The sequence below is a fragment of the Rhyacophila brunnea genome, unplaced genomic scaffold, assembly GCF_057557595.1.
Source record: "Rhyacophila brunnea isolate RB1 unplaced genomic scaffold, BYU_Rbru_1.0 scaffold_23, whole genome shotgun sequence".
Classification (NCBI taxonomy): Eukaryota; Metazoa; Arthropoda; class Insecta; order Trichoptera; family Rhyacophilidae; genus Rhyacophila; species Rhyacophila brunnea.
Genome location: NW_028232893.1, coordinates 6,269,181 through 6,286,212, shown reverse-complemented (window position 1 = coordinate 6,286,212; position 17,032 = coordinate 6,269,181). Strand labels below are relative to the sequence as shown.

Below are 17,032 nucleotides of genomic sequence, written 5' to 3'. Positions count from 1 at the left end.
CTTCCTTCAATAAATCTTGTTGTTTATGAATTAACTACACCTGCACTGCGTCGCTTTTTGGCACCGGATTTATAAACTGAAATCCTATTGGCTACATTGTTTACGTTCAAGTAAATACCATTTGACATACCAGTCCGTGAAAACTGTGGATTATTATTATACCATGGCCACTAGGCAGCTGGAGATATGGCCTATATTATAAATCAGGGATCAGTAACTTTTTTAGATTTAGAGACCATATTCAATGTTTAGGTTTACTTGTGATGACGGGCAATGTAAAAAAACACTCAAATTTAAAAAGAATACAGAAATATTAATTACTAAGCAGGTACTGATAACTCCACCTAGCTGGGTCCAGGGTTGGGATGCTCAGGAGTAGGGAATCCAATCTCGGGATCCCGGACAATTTTTCGATGCCTATGATTCCTGGGATTGGTAAACATAATACCGAAACATTTCGGATTGATTTTTTTTATCGATTGCAATCATTAAAAGAACTTAGAGCTCGAAAAATATTAAATAGAAAAATTAGAGCTCATTTAAGGTGATAAATAATGTTTTAATGGATGTCAGGTCTATGAGTCCATTTGAACAGGGACACCCATAGATATTTCACTGAAATAGTTTTGCCCATTAAAAATGTATAAACAATTGAAATTTCACATTCACAAGAAAGATGGTGATATGATATCAATTCAATATGGAAATACTATTTGACATCAGTGTAATATCATTTATCAGAACACAGAGATTAGAGGAAATTGTTCATGCGGAGATGTTTATTTGGTTAAAAAGGAGTGACTTTCTAATTATTATGGTTTAACATTTTGGCTACAGTAATTGAATGATTATTATTAAGTAGAAAGAATGATATCATAACTTGTTTGTCCAGTACACATTTTTTCTTGTGTATCGAGTCTTAGCAACTAAATTATTAATATATACGTGCGTTACTATGGAAATCAATATGAAATGTCAAAATGACATTTCAGTATTCTATATTTATTCAGTATTTCTATAAAGTACAAAAAAAAGTATTTATTAATACTTACATAGAATTGTCAAGTTTATATTATGATTCAACAGAAAAATTAAAAACGTGATATATAAAAAGTTCTTTTTATCTTGTAATTATTTTTACTAATATTGAAAGAGTTTTATATAAACACGCCAAAAAAATGAAATCGTAGTTCTATTTATAAGCCTGCTTTAATAGATGCGGGTAATAGGAAATAGCTTGCAGCTGAAGATGCTCAATGGATTGAGTGAATGGCTAACAACCATTCCTCGTTTTTTTTAAAGTCTACGAGCCTGTATTCTCTGTTAGGAGTAAAATGATAATTTATGTTTCATAACTTTTTTTCCTACAAATTGTTGTTTAAGGCATGTACCAAATATTTTTATGTATCTGTTTTTACAAATATCAAGATTAGATTAGCTAAAACATAATCTAATCTACATTTTCACTAACAATCTAAATATGTATCACCAATAGTTTATAATATCTGTTACACCTGTTACTTTAATTTTACAATATTTATTATCTGCAATATTTATCAATAAACCAAGAAAGGTGTGTTAAAGTTATAAAGCCAGGAATTTCGACTGTAATTAGAGGTTCATAGTAATTTAATGTATTACAACACTCGATGGCGATTCTAGAATGTTTTATTTATTGGAGAAATCCGTGACGTCGGTTAGTAATCGAAGTAGTACGTACTGTCACTTCCCTCCATTTTCGAAAGTGAATAGCAAGCTGTCACTTTTATTTTTAGTATGGTTTTTCGTCTGGATTTTTGGACTTGAAGGTGGTCAATTAACACACCGGAATTATGATGGAAACGATGAGTTTATTTGATGTTAATATATACTAGATTACCATATTTTATATAATTTATTTTACGGAGGACGAAATGTGCGTAGCGCGAGCAAACAGTGTTTTCTGTCTGGTAGCCGGCCACGGTTTGCCGCGCCAAAACAAAAACTATGGCCGCCTGCAAACCAACACAATGCGGAGTTCCTCAATATAAAATTTCGCCGGCAACCATATACAACGTTGCCGGTTTATTAATATTTATTTTCGTAATCAACACACTATTTGTTGGTTTGATATCGATTTGGGCCTCTCCAGATTCACAGAGACATCCCCAAATGGGGGACCATTTGGGAATGTAACAGTACCTACTTTGATTTAATAAACAAAAAACCGATTGCCAATTTGCTTGATTTAAAGGAGCGCTGATGAGCAGATATTAAGAAAAGGCCAATAGTTAAAATTTGTCGTAATTAGTATGTCACCTCGTAGCATAGTGTAGCATGTATGTTCAATAATTAGAATAGTGCATTCTTAAATCTTGTGAATTATTCGTCGAATAAAAGAAATAGTTAATTAACAACTTATTTTAATAAACCATTTCTTTTATTCAACGAATAATTTTACAAGATTTTGACAATTTAACATTCCATAATATTGAACATACATAACTTGAAAACACCTCACCGAGAAACACTCGACGGGATATCTAATTGCGACAATTTAAACTAGTAGGTCCTTCAAGAAATGCTTATCAAATTGCGTTATTATTGACTATTGATTTTATATATAACGCAATTTGATACCCATTTCATGTAAGACTTACTAGTTTAGATTGTCGCAATTAGATAGGAGGCTCGTAGCATAATTAATTAATGCACAGTGGTGCGATACTATCGGTTATACGGGTTAAAGTTCTGTCGAGCATCATATTTTCATTTCAAATATGATTTTTTCTAGTTGTGTATATTATATCTGAGGTGTGTTCAAGTTATGTATGAGTAATTTTATTATTTCCCATGATAATAATAAATTTACTATGTTTTCCCTGTATTTCTAATTGCAATATGCAATCGCCTTCAAGTCATCTACCCGTTGAGACGTTATTACACCTTGCTCGCCCAGTACAGTATAATATATTTGTTTTTTTTCCCTGTATAAATACTTATGGCCATACAAAGAGATGCATTTAAGGCAGGCCAAGGATGAAAATGAATAATCGTAAATCAATACTTACGTTTTGCACTTCCATTTTTAGTGTGGTATTCAAATCAGTCTTTAGAGATTTTATTGGGAGATTTCATTCTATTGTCGAGTATTCGAAACCGACAATATTCTTTTTGTATTGTAATTATCAAAGCATCTAGACAGGAAATATATCAATCAACCTTTTCAGACTTATGGGCCGTCTTATTCGACTTAATTTTACAACGTTTTTCTTAGCTTGTATTCTTATTTGTCCGGTGGATCTTTGTCTGGTACAAATCTTGCAATCAATTTTTAACTAACTTCCCGACTAGCTAGACATTTTAAACTTTTAGAATATATCACAACACGATACCAATGCATTTTTTTAATACTTTTAGCCATCTTTAAGTAGAATTGAATTCATTTTCAGTTAATTCTGTTTTGTATGAAAAGTTATTTCGACACCATTATTGGTTGCTAGTCTGGGGTCCTAACAACTAAATTATTAATCTATACGTATGTTACTTTGGAAATCAATATGACATGTCAAGTACAAATTTTTTTGATCGTTTAGCTAGTCAAGTCAAGTTTATATGGTTCAACAGAAAATTTAAAAACGTTGTATATAAAAAGTCCTTTTTATCTTGTAATTATTTATAATATTAATACTATCGACCGAAGGTACTTGATGGAATTTGAATTTAAAAACTAATGGATTTAAAAGCTGATAGGTATTATTCACAGAACAGATAATAAATATAATTCCGATAGGCTATATTCAATACACAACATTTTGATGTATGGTTTTGAATGTGTGAGTGTCCTACGAAAATGAAACACGCATTATGTACGTGCAATAGTCTGTGTAATACACCAATATTAAATAAGCGTCAATGCATAAACCGAGAGCAGTTGTCAGCATGTATGACGTATTCTTGACAAGTGTTTCAAGTTTATCCCGGATTATTCCTTACTCGAGATCGGACACCTGCTACTCCTTACCCGCATTTCAGTTCCCATTATTTGTGAGTTCCCTTATACTATTATTGATATATCTCATTAGTTACTTCCATTAAATTCCAAGAATATTTGTTTAATTAATGTAACTTTTTAAAGACTGATAGGCACTATTGATATATCTCATTAGTCAACTTCATTGAATTCCTAGTACACCCGATCCTCTTTTTGCATGGGGGATACAAGACTACCAGTGCAAAACAAAACCATGTAAAAAAAGATAAGGCACCCATACAAAAATGGTAGATAGGTTCCATTACTTAAAATCAACTCAAAATACGAAATTCTTGAACACAAAAATAAATCGAATTTATTTATTATTTATACATAAAAATACATCGTTTTCGATTTCAATTAAATTTAGCATAGAGAAATATATTCATTCAGTGTCGCTACTTGACAATAAACGTGCCCGTTAACTGCTGTTTTTCCCTGGCAAAAAATCACTCTCATCGCATGGTAATATTTAATGACGCTGACGCCGAAACACGCGCCGCGTCTCTCGTATTGAACCCGAAGTGACTGACTAGTGGCGCCATGTATGTACCTATGTATATCTGGGCGGCATCCGGTGACATCATATGTATGCACCAGTGGCGTGCGGTCCATTGCAACACAATTTTTTGTTAAATGTGTACATACACACGTATTTTTATTCTTTTTGGTTTTTTTAAACCGTGTTAAAGCAAAAAAATCCGTGTAAATATAAAATAATCGCTACTTTTTTGAAACCATGTTATTTCGAAACCGTACAAAAAAAAGCCATGCTAAAAGAGGATCGGATGTATGGACAATTTTAGTCCTCTTGAATATAGTATTTATCGATTATTATTTAATGATCTATTATTGGGAGTTGATGATGTATAAGCCTATTGATTGTATTATTAGTGATAGGGGTGTTTTACAAACACTTTAACTATTTTATATATATAATTTGTTGACTTAATAGGTGGGTGATAAAGTTTTTACCTAATTTATTGTATTTATTTATTATATACCCTAAGTTAGAATTAATTGTATTCATTGTCAGTGTATTTACCTTTCGGTGAGTGCACATAATGCCTGAAGATGCCGAAAGGCGAAAACCGGGTCGCAAAAAAACGACTCAAATGGAATTGTATAAAACTTAAATCCATTAGAATTTAAGTTTTATACTAGGGCCAGGCCGCATGTATTACTTATATTTGCACACTGGTTTTCATAACATAATATATCGTATGAACAATTTTAATTAAATCAATATCGGTTTATGAAGACATAGACCAAACCGTAATAGTAGAGGTAGGCTGTGGACATACGACAAAAATAATGCACAATTTGTCAGCCATACTTGTTCGTTTTCATTGAACTAAGAATACAAATTGCGGATGATTTTTTCGTTCGATTAAACTGCACCTACGTATGATTTAATGGCATAATTTTAAATATTTTATAAATAGAATAATATTTTTTCTCTAATCTCTGAACCCATTATGATTTGCTATAGGCAGGGTTTAATTGAAGGTTAAAAACTAACCAATACCATCAGCAATTTGTATTCTTAGTTCAATGAAAACAAATAAGTATAACTGACGTTTAGTTTGCACTATTTCTGTCGGATCTCCACAGCCTACCTCCATCCTTCGCCACGGAAAGATAATAGACCTTGATTTATAAGTAATGCCACTCATGTCTAATTTCATTAAACAAATGGAATAGCAAATACCGTAATCTTTATTTACCAATTCAACTGATTCAAGAACTAACAGATTTTGATAAATCTTCCCTTCTTCTTTGACTATGTCCACTCCACACGGCGCCTCGTGAGAATCACTGTCGCTCGCGAATCTGCATCTTCTCGGGCCATACCAACATCCCGTAGCTCTGCCGTATACACTCTGTAGGTAGTGTTAGCTTAAATAACAGGCAAGCCAGGTTGAAATTCTCTTAATGCATCCGCAGCATGTGGCCGAGCCAGGTCCAACGTGACCTCTTCACTCACAGCGTGATGAGAGGGTGCATGGTCCGCTCTCTTATCTCCTCGTTACTCCTAAAGTCATACCACCACCGCAAACATCTATTCTCGAAACTAAATATCCGGTTGCTATGAGCGTTCGTAAGGTGTCATGATTCACTACCGTAAAATAGTGTTCAATAGATAGCGCAATATGCAATCGTATAAAATATTCTTTTCTTTGCGGTACAAGCTTTGTTTATCACCTGTGTTATCAAACAAAAGACAATCCATTTGGCTGTTTGCCAAATTGATAAAAGTCAAACTGTCAAACGCTCAAAAACATTTCTTTGACGCATCGACAAAAGAATTGGCTACACAGAATATCAACGGGATGAGTGTATCATTTAATCTGAACTTGAAAGGAAAGCGCATGGATTATATCGTCACTGTTCTGGCAGAAAACACTAATTCGAAAAAATGACATATTGAGTACCAAAATGTTCCTTATTTCTAACTTTACCGTCTGGAAATTTTCTTAATGAATAAACAGTCTTTATTTTAAAGTCATCCTTTTTACGATTACTTAATAAGCTCACATGATCAACCATTATTTCAAACATTTTAACAACTTCAAAGTCAAATTACTCAAAACTAGTATTCTCCAGTTAGTGTGTTCTGCCAGAACAGAGACGATATTATATAGACATGATGCATATATTTCTTTTCCAACTGAATGTAATATAATATCAGTGGCAAGGGGTGAAGGAAGGCTGTTACGATCCTACATAAATAGTGTGCACTGAACTTTGACAGTCATACTTATTTGTTTTCATTGAACTGAGAATACAAATTGCAGATGGTGTTGGATAGTTTTTAAAATTCAATTAAACCCTGCGAAAACCAAGCAATAATATATAATAGTCAAACAATACTCGTCTATCTATAAAATATCTAAAATTATACATAACTTTGAATATTATTTTATAGATAGAAAAATATTTTTCTATTATAGTTTGGAGTAGGCAGGGTTTAATAGAGTTTTAAAAGTCATATGCAATTTGTATTCTTAGATCAATGAATCATGTCTGCGAATAAATGCTACTTTGGTCTGTTAAGACATTTTAAGTCCCGCTTACTATCTCGCCGAACTAAAAGCACTCTTTACAAGACACTTGTAAAGCCAGTGCTCACCTACGCATCGGAAACCTGGACATTAACTCTGCGAAATGAACGAGCCCTGAACATCTTTGAAAGAAAGATTCTCCGCCGTATATATGGACCGATCAGGGATGGCACCAATTGGAGGAGAAGATATAATGCTGAGCTCTACGGGCTGTACGAAGATTGCAGCGCAGTTCAATAAATTAAGATTGGGAGACTGCGATGGCTAGGTCATGTGCACCGTATGAATGACAATGAACCGGCAAAGAGAGTGATGTCCAGCAATCCAATAGGACGTAGAAGAAGAGGGAGGCCAAAGATTCGCTGGTTAGATGGAGCTGCAAGTGACTGCCGTATTCTGGGGGTACCAAATTGGAAAGCGGCCACACTGGATAGGGACAGGTGGAGGAGGCCAGGACCCACACCGGGTTGTCGCGCCCCTGATGATGATGAGATCAATGAAAACGAATAAATATGACTGACATATTGTGCATTAGTTATGTCGAATCTCCACAGCCAGCCTTTACTATACTCTTTAAATGAAACAACAATATCCAACGAAAACAAATAAGTACTGATGAAAAAGTGTGCACAATTTGTCGTATCGACCAAAATATACCAAAACTATTATGATTTGGGTTAGGTAGGGTCAATGACATTAATATGGACGAAGCATCTGGAAAATAAAATGACACTCACTTTGTGTCGGGTCTGCCGGATGGCGAAATTCATATTTTAATATCGGTATCCTACGCTCAAATGAACATTCTGCTTGCAAGCGGTCTGGCGACACCGCTGGGTCTGCCCATACAAAATTTTTGACTGTCAGGTTTCGACTCTGCCGTTATTGTTGTGTTACAAAATGCCAATGTGCCTAGTTAAAAATTGTAAAAAAAAATCTACTAAGCACTCCAAGAAAGATGGGATATCACTTTTCATGTGTTAGTATTATTTATTATTGATAAAATGCCATTTTAAGATATTGACGAATGTTTATTCAATGCAATTGAATGACAGAAACCATTGGACAGACGCCTGTGATGCGCTGGGCTCACATGCGTCTAATCTCCGAGAAGTCGTAAATAACCTAGAATCTGTTTCTAACGTGATGAGTAATGACACTAATACGCCATTACAATATAGGTTATATTACTATAAATTCTCGAAGCTTGTATCGCATAATGGAAATGGATACGTCATATGGTCACGTGACGTCTACCTATACATCTGTGAATGACTTTCATGCACAATTTCTCGTGCGCGCCGTTATGAAGTGAGTTGTCCATTTAATATGTCATTAGGTAGGGTTTACTAATAATTCCTAATTCAATGAAAACAATTTATTATGACTGATAAAGTTTAGTGCACTATTTAATAGCCTATATCCACCCCTCGCCACTGTCCTATGTAATATTTTGCTTATTAAACTTTTTAATAGTTTTATCCTCAAACTAAATTACTTAATGAAATTCCTATTCTAATTAATTGTAATTAAATTTATTCAATATCTTCCAATTTGCGAACATGTTTGCAATTTGTGTTTTTTTCGTGCATTTTCTAAAATTAAAAATCTCAAAATACTATTAGGTGTAGAATGAAGGATATCTGGTTTCATTTTTTTTTTTATTATTACTAAACGGGGTCACCATCATACGAATTTGGCATATAATATATAAACATAATAATATGCCAACATATATATAACGATTTTTATATTTACAACATTTAATATGCATTTCTGCACACGTACGTGACAATATGGAAAAAGAATCAAATGATTGATTTTATTTGGACGTAGTTATGCTGAAAGTAATTAACCCACAATATCAAAGAAAACTATGTACTTTCACCATCCAAAATACTTAATATTACTTCTTCTTCTTCGACCATGTCCGATCCTAATAGGATCATATGGGCCTCCACAGAGTAGAGGTTTGTATTAACAGATTTTGTTTTTACGAGAAATGGATGACAGCCACTTGCTCAACCTATTAGGTCCATACCCTGACTCACACACATATTGAAAAACAATATGTGTACTTGCCAGACCCAGGATTCGAACCTGGGACCCACGGCATGATAGTCCAACGCTTATGCCACGCGGCCACCGTGGGCGTTAATATTACAACCAATGGATAATGAAGCCAATGTTTTTTCTCCTCGTGTATACTGTAGTTGTGTGTCATTGCAATTATATTTAAATATGGTATAACGTCTAAGTTTAGTTTTTTTTATATGGATGCATGTTTTTTATAGTTGTATTGTTTCATGTCTATATTAATATTACAAAGTATGGCTTTATTATTTTGGTAGTTTTATGTCTATTGCGGACAAACACAGTATTTATATGTGAGAAACGATTATTCAATTAAGAAATTATATTTTGTTAACTGCTTGATTGAAAGATTTGATATTGACTACTCATTGTATCTAATACAACATTATAATATAATAAGTTCAGTTAATATCAGTTTATGTCAACTGTTTTTGTGGCGAGTACTTCATTATCAGCCGAGATGTTAGTTCTATTTTATGTCAATTGATGTTATCTACTGGATTTAATATACTAAACCAACATTATAACGCATAAAATCATTGTAATTAAGTAGTATGCCCGTAGCTTAATTGGAAAGGTGCCTTCGCTACTGGTGTATATGCATGAGATGTTTTCAAACTATGTATGTTCAATATATAGAATGTTACATTCTCAAATATTGTTTCTTATTCGTTGAATAAAAGAAATAGTTTATTAAGATTTAGTTGTCAAATATATTATCAACCGGGGTCGATCCACTGCTGGATGAAGGTCTCCCCTAGCTCCCCCACTCGCGGTCCCTAGTTGTTCGCTGCCACGTACATTCATCGCACTTTGTGAGTTTGTCTATCTAGCAGCCTTTAGGACGTCCCTGTGGACGTTTAGCACTATTTGGATACCACTGTATGACGGCATTTATCCAATCGCTGAGTGATAAAATAATATTAGTATTCTCTGTCGAAGTTATGTCGGTTTCATTGAAAAAAAATGTGCCAGTCGACCATTTCTGGATGTAAATGTGATCCTGATGAAAATATGGTTGGAAACCCATGATATTTTATTAGAAATTTGTGGGCTATTTGCTTTCTGCACAGATAAGTCACAATAATTATTTATGCATTTCTAATGGCAGCAATATTGCAACATCAAGATTTTTTCCTTGCAATTTGATTTTCGTTTTTTTTTTCTTATACCACCCACATATTGCTATGCATATGGAATTATATTAATTCTTATTATACACTTAGCTTTATTCTGATAATCTTTTAAATTCTTAACACAAGTTAGTATGTTTCACCGTTAAATTCTGGATTTATTGTTGAAAAGTGATTTGCAGCCAAACATGTTGAAGAAAATCTTAAGTATAGGCCGGGGGGGGGGGGGGGGGGTTGGCAAGACCTTTTTCTACGAGTGTCTAATATTATTTTAAAAAAAGTCACATGTTTCACTTTTATTACAACGTTTTTATTAGCTTGTACTCTTATTTGTCCGGTGGTTGTTTATCCAGTACAAATCTTGCAATCGATTTTTAACTAACATCCCGACTAGCTAGACATTTGAAACTTTTAGAATATATCAGAACACGATGCCAATGCATTCTTTTAATACTTTTAGCCATCTTTAAGTGTAATTGAATTCATTATTAGTTAATTCTGTTTTGTATAAAAAGTTATTTCAGTAGAAATCCGTAATCCAATCCACTATTATTGGTTGCTAAGTGGGTGGTCCTAGCTACTAAATTATTAATATATACATGCGTTACTCTGGAAATCAAAATGATATTTCAGTATTTTATATTTGTTTATTTGTTTGTTTGTTTTTTATTTACTTCATATCAAGTACAAGTTTCAGCATATTGAGCATAATAATTGAACAGCAAATTTAAAAATGTTGTATACAAAAAGTTCTTTTTGTCTTGTAATTACTGATTACACTACTGCTTCATCATAATATTATCACATTAAATTGCTTCGCATTGCCAAATTTGAGGTGTGTGTTTATCTCACCACGTCGCCCCCCCCCACCCCTCCTGGGCCACTTTTGAAGATGCTTTTCAGGAGTCCAAATGTGCTCCATGCCAGTTTGGTTCTGCAAAAAACCTCATCATACTTACTACCATTAATTAATTAATTACATCTGTTGTCCGAGATACACATAGTTGTTGACCCACTGTATTTATGGTAACACTATAAAATTGGAATGTTTTAGGTTGACTTATCCTCCTTCAAACACTGGAATTATTAAAAAAAGTACTTAAATCTGTTGTCTGAGATAGACATAGTTGTTGAATCACTGCATTTGAGTTAAGGTGACGCATCAGTGAAACTGCAAATAATTTTCAACTGTAGGCGCGACGAAATTTTGGACTCGCTCGCATTCAGTGAGAGAACGTCGAGCTAGAAACACCTCACTTTGCTTCGTGATGGCGACGGGCCAATTAATTCTTAAATCGTGTAATGATGACTAAAAACGTTACCCATTTACGAGAAAAAGAAAACATGTCAATGAATATATTATTATTGTTACTAATAGAACAATAAACAGAACATATAATGGACGTATGTTGGATTTATATGACAAATAATATTTCGTTTGACAGGCGTCATTTGCACCCGCGACCCGCAATCCGCGCATCGCCTAGCAACGATCTTTTTAGACCATGCCTCAACTGATGTACGGCCTTAACACTATAAAATTGTAATGTTTTAGGTTGACTTATCCTCCTTCAAACACTAGAATTATTAAAAAAGTACTTACTGTCAACATTTTTTCATGTTATACCATATTTTGCTGCCCCCTTAAAATGTACCACCCCAAGCAACACATGATCGGCCCACTACCGGTAGGATTAGTACTTTGGACAACTACTTTGATCGTACGGTGGCCTGGTTAGTAGAGAGGCTCTGAAGTCATGTGTTGCACGTTCGATCCCACCGCTGGGCATAAAAAACAGCATGTTGTTTGATTTAATGTGTTGGGTGAATGGCCAACAATCATTCATAAAAAAACCGAACACAGTAATTTATTTTTACTTAAAAGTATGTATTGTCTATCGCCTACTACATACGAATCTTTGCTATAAATCTTTTCCAATCATTCATTGGTTGGAACAACCCACTTTCAAGAATCACGACACACCGCTGATTCTAATGAAATGTTTGTATACACCTGACTTTCAAATGGTCATTGCTTGGTGTCAAGTTTTAAATAAACAATCGTTTATTACCATATCTGCTTACAGAACTTAACGAAGTGCTTGCTGTAGAGTTTTGGCTATATTACAGGGAGCCTTATGAGATTATAATAATACAGCACTTGGTGATGTTTTGAAACGTTTTGTCTGGTAGAATTACTCAGAAGCCGAAGTTAGTCGGCACATTGAAATGTGGTTGCCATCTGTATCTGTGGCAGTTGTATTTCACTTTTATACCCCGTTTACACGTGCGTAGATTTACTGTGCACAGTAATAAAATGTATGGGGAAACATGTATTATCCTGCAGTTGGCAAGATTGCGTGCATAAATCAAACAAGTTTAGAAGGTTCCAAATTCAATGCGACAGTAAGATTATTTTCGATCTGCCTGCGCAGTAAAGCGATAGAGAGCGAGATAGCGATAGAGAATATGCCGGTAAAAAAACGAACTACTCATTTTGAGCTCCGATTTTCAATACGACCTGTCAGATAGTAGTATAAAATGACAACCTCGCCTCTCGCTTACTCTTGAAGAATGAGATTGGAGAGACAGTCAGCACTTTTACGTGTAAACAGTTATTGTCATGACAGTTTAAAATAAGCACAATTGTCGACAGTAGTTCCATGCATGTGTACAAGCGCTATTATGCTCAGATATATATTTGCCAGTGCTGCACTGAGATAAAAACGCCTTGAATATTACTGTTACAAGCGTAAAACTAGTTTTTTTATACAATTATATTTCAAACAACAGTTTTGACATGCATACATTTTAACCAAACGTTAAAACAGGTCGCCGTCTTGTTGATGGTCGCTATTATTCAATGCATCCATCTCCAGTACATTGTACAAAATTTTTATTTGTCTACCAATTCAACCACTTGTCAACCTATAATGTCGTGGGTGATCGATTCCTGGGTCTGGCAAAAAATCACCTTTTCAATGTGTGTTTGGACCCAGAGCAAGATGCTAACATCCGTTTCTTATAAAAAAATCTGGTATAAAAATATATACTTATGTTCTTACATATATGTATATTGTTTATTGACATTATAATTATTATAGGCCATCAAGTCCACAGTAGTGTTGTAGATAAACAATCACATCACCTGGGCTGTGAGAAAATCACATAAACATATTGTGACCTCACCGTGTATTGAACCCGGAGCCCCCGATTGCGAAGACAATGCCTTACACACAGGACTACGAGAGACGCTTAAAGTGTTGTAATAAAAATAGTTCATAAGACTCCCTCTCTATTCCAAACTCTTTGCTAACATACATTTGTTTCTTAACATCAATTCACACTGACCGAGACACCAAACACCAGCTGTTGGACGCAATGACAACATTATAGCATAGCATTCAAAAGCAATATCTTTTAATAGTACAACTCAATCGCCATTAAGTATGTGTGAGTCATAACATAACACTGATATATATTGCAATCAGTGTGCAAAAGTCTAAGCGTCCCATTCAACAAGTTTTTATAGCTTACTAATCGCCGTGGTGGAAAATGTAACGACGCGCCGCAAATTTCTCTGCTATTTTCGTCCGAAAAAAATAATTCTCAATCTCCTACGCCCACTCGTTCTATAATTGGAACCACGGTGGGGACCATCACTGGCGAATGTGTTATAATTAATATATTCCACATTTATATAATATTAAGTATGTCTGTAACATGTATACAAATCTGTCTGTATATTATACGTATGTCTGTCTGTTTATGCTAAGAGCGTAAAACAAACTGTCAAAATAGATTAGGAAGTTTCCGCCACTGCGTTACGTATTATTAATATCGAGCCGATTAGTAATATTCTTTTTTTGTCTGTGGTTACTTTAATAGTCTATTTTACGTTTGGACGGTGTGCTTGGCATGACCTGGTTTCAATTCCTTTGACTAGTATTCAGGTAACTTATTAATTGGTTTATTTTTACTATTCGGAGCGTTTAATTGGACATGGAGTGGAGTATCTATGTTTTTGGCAAGTGTAGTAGCTTCTTAGTATCATTTATAAAGCCATTGAAGAACATGTCCATCCGACGTCATAGCTTGGAAAATCCAATCCGAATTGTGAACTTTCTGTCATGAAACTTTGGAATTATAAAAAGGCATAATGTCCTAAGGGTGCATCATTTTTAAGATGTTGAGTCGCTTTAAAATTTATCCAGTGGGTGTATTTTATACACAAGGTGACTATCGATGTTGGCTTATCATATTTATGTATTGAGAGCTAATTGTTACAATAAGTTAACCATCTAAACCAGGGGTAGTCAACCTTTTTTAACCTACCGCCCACTTTTGTATCTCTGTTAGTAGTATAATTTTCTAACCGCGCACCGGTTCCACAGTAATGGTGATTTATAAAGTAGGGAAGTTAAAGTTACAGCAAGTTAAAGCATATCATAATAATTACTTAAGCCAAATACTTTGTCAGACTTTCGCTAAATTTGGCAGAATAAATCTTATACAACTTACTGTAGTTAATACAGTACAATTCGGTTATGAGGAATACAGCGGAAAACACATTTTGAAAATACCCGATATACTGGATTATTTGTTAGGTTAACTAAATGCCTTAAAAATGTAAGTTTTAATGAAAAATTGTATGTATGTGTTTTGGGGGGGGGGGGGGGGTAAATTTACCGCACCGGGTTGTGTTGATGATCCGCACAAACAATACAACGGAACGTCCAATACAATGGAACGGACGTGACATACTAAATACTAATTCTACTGATTAAATTATTTGGAAGTCATTTCGAATTACAGATTCATTCGTCGGAAACTTCACTTTGTTATCGGCCCTCGTTTGTACACATTTTTAGATTCATTTAATTCCATAGATATAATTAAATTATAGATATTGCCAAGATAAACAATTAAACTTGAATTTGTTGTGAATGTACATTTGTTTTACATTCACGAAACATTTTCGACTTGTACCAGACCCAAAGCATTCATATTATTATAATGCAAATATTATCACTTTCCCTTCAGGCATTATGCATAGTATCCGATTAAACATCTTGTCCATAACATTATATAATATATTAAATAATAATATATTGGTTTATATATTATTTACGTATATTATCTCACTGTCTTTTTTCTTCCCTTCACATTTTCCTGTCATGTTGTGAACGCTTGATCTTGTAATGCATAATGTTCACTAATGGTAAATAAACAAATAAATTAGAACATTGTTCCTGCCATTGTTATTAGTATTCTAATCTGATTATTTTTTATTCTTTTCAGGTTGGACGGATCCCCCCCGATCACCCACTGGTGGGCGGTCACAAGGGTCCCGTTTTGGACATAGCGTGGTGCCCCCACAATGACAATGTGATCGCGTCGGGGTCTGAAGACTGCGTCGTCAAAGTAACTACAACTTTTTTGAATGACAATATTTTTTCAAAAACAAAATTGGGACTAAAAAAATTGTAAAGATCATAAGTGAGCATTATATGCAAATCATTCGAAAGTTGAAGAAACATTTACACACATTTTTGAACATTTAATACATCCTGATACAATTGTTCATGTATTTTTGTGTTCTGACACGGATCGAAAACATTGTTTATACAGAGATGTTTTTGGTCTGAACTAGGCTTTTTCGTGAACTCGATTTTAACTGAAATAACGACGAAACCCACATACCAAAGTAGAATGACAGATGCGATAATCTTAATTCGCAAGTCGCGCTGTCAAAATTGTTAAATCCCGATGACCAGGTAATTATTAAAATATATTTCAATTGATGTACAATTGATACAAGTATGAAAATGTTCAGATTAATTAATTTAATGACTTCTTTCTCAGTGGTTAATTGAATAAATGGTCACATGGATACAGTATACCTACAGTGTTTTTTCATCATATATTTTGTTATTGATATGGCAATAAAATTCATATACATATTACTAAATAGGTGTCAACATAATGTCGACAATGTGAACAATATAATAAGGTGTATGGATTAATGCTGAAAGTCTTTCATGTTTGCCTATATAATCGGTACTTAATAATTTTCCTTTAAAGTATTTATTTTTATATAATATAGTATGATTTGCCATACCTCTTTTTAAAATTGTATATAAAATACTAATTTTATATATAATTATTTTGCCATTTTTATTTTTTTTAATTTAACGTTAAGAATGATTGTTGTTTAATTTAATAAAATGCAATTTTTTTTTTTTTTGGTAGTCCTTATTCCACTTATCAATAAATTAGGACCGGTTTCATCCGCCTCAGAGGGATATTTTCAACTGTCCCCAAAATGTCCCTCTGAGGCGGACGAACCCGGTCCTAATTTATTGATTAAAAGTGGAATAGGTACCAAAAAAAATTGCATTTAATTAAATTAAAACAAAAATTTTCCATTTTGTCGGAAACAAGTAAACAACATTAAAAACTGTATTTTTATTTCATTTCTGGCTATAATATGAACATAATTTGCAGATTATGCACTCACATACTTTTCATTAAATACTAAATACTATTTACCTGAATAACGGCTACTTAGGTTTTAGTTCTTAGTGGCATTCTATGCATCTGAGTGTATGTGAAAAAGGAGTGAAAGAGTGATTTCAGATCAAGTATAATTAATGTAGTGCACTTATTCTGCTATAAATGTGTGAATGTAATAATCCACAATATCCTTTGTATTTTCTGGCACTACA

General features: G+C 33.8%; 1 protein-coding gene across 4 annotated transcripts in view; it reads left to right on the top strand.

Moving 5' to 3' along the window:
• The window catches only part of coro (protein coronin), a 42,576-nt gene that overhangs the window by 4,862 nt on the left and 20,682 nt on the right, over nucleotides 1-17,032 (top strand). For all 4 annotated transcript variants that reach the window (XM_085950775.1, XM_085950774.1, XM_085950773.1 and 1 more), the window contains exon 3: nucleotides 15,606-15,728. In XM_085950775.1, the coding sequence (XP_085806901.1) occupies nucleotides 15,606-15,728 (123 nt within the window). The remainder of the gene's footprint in view (nucleotides 1-15,605; nucleotides 15,729-17,032) is intronic.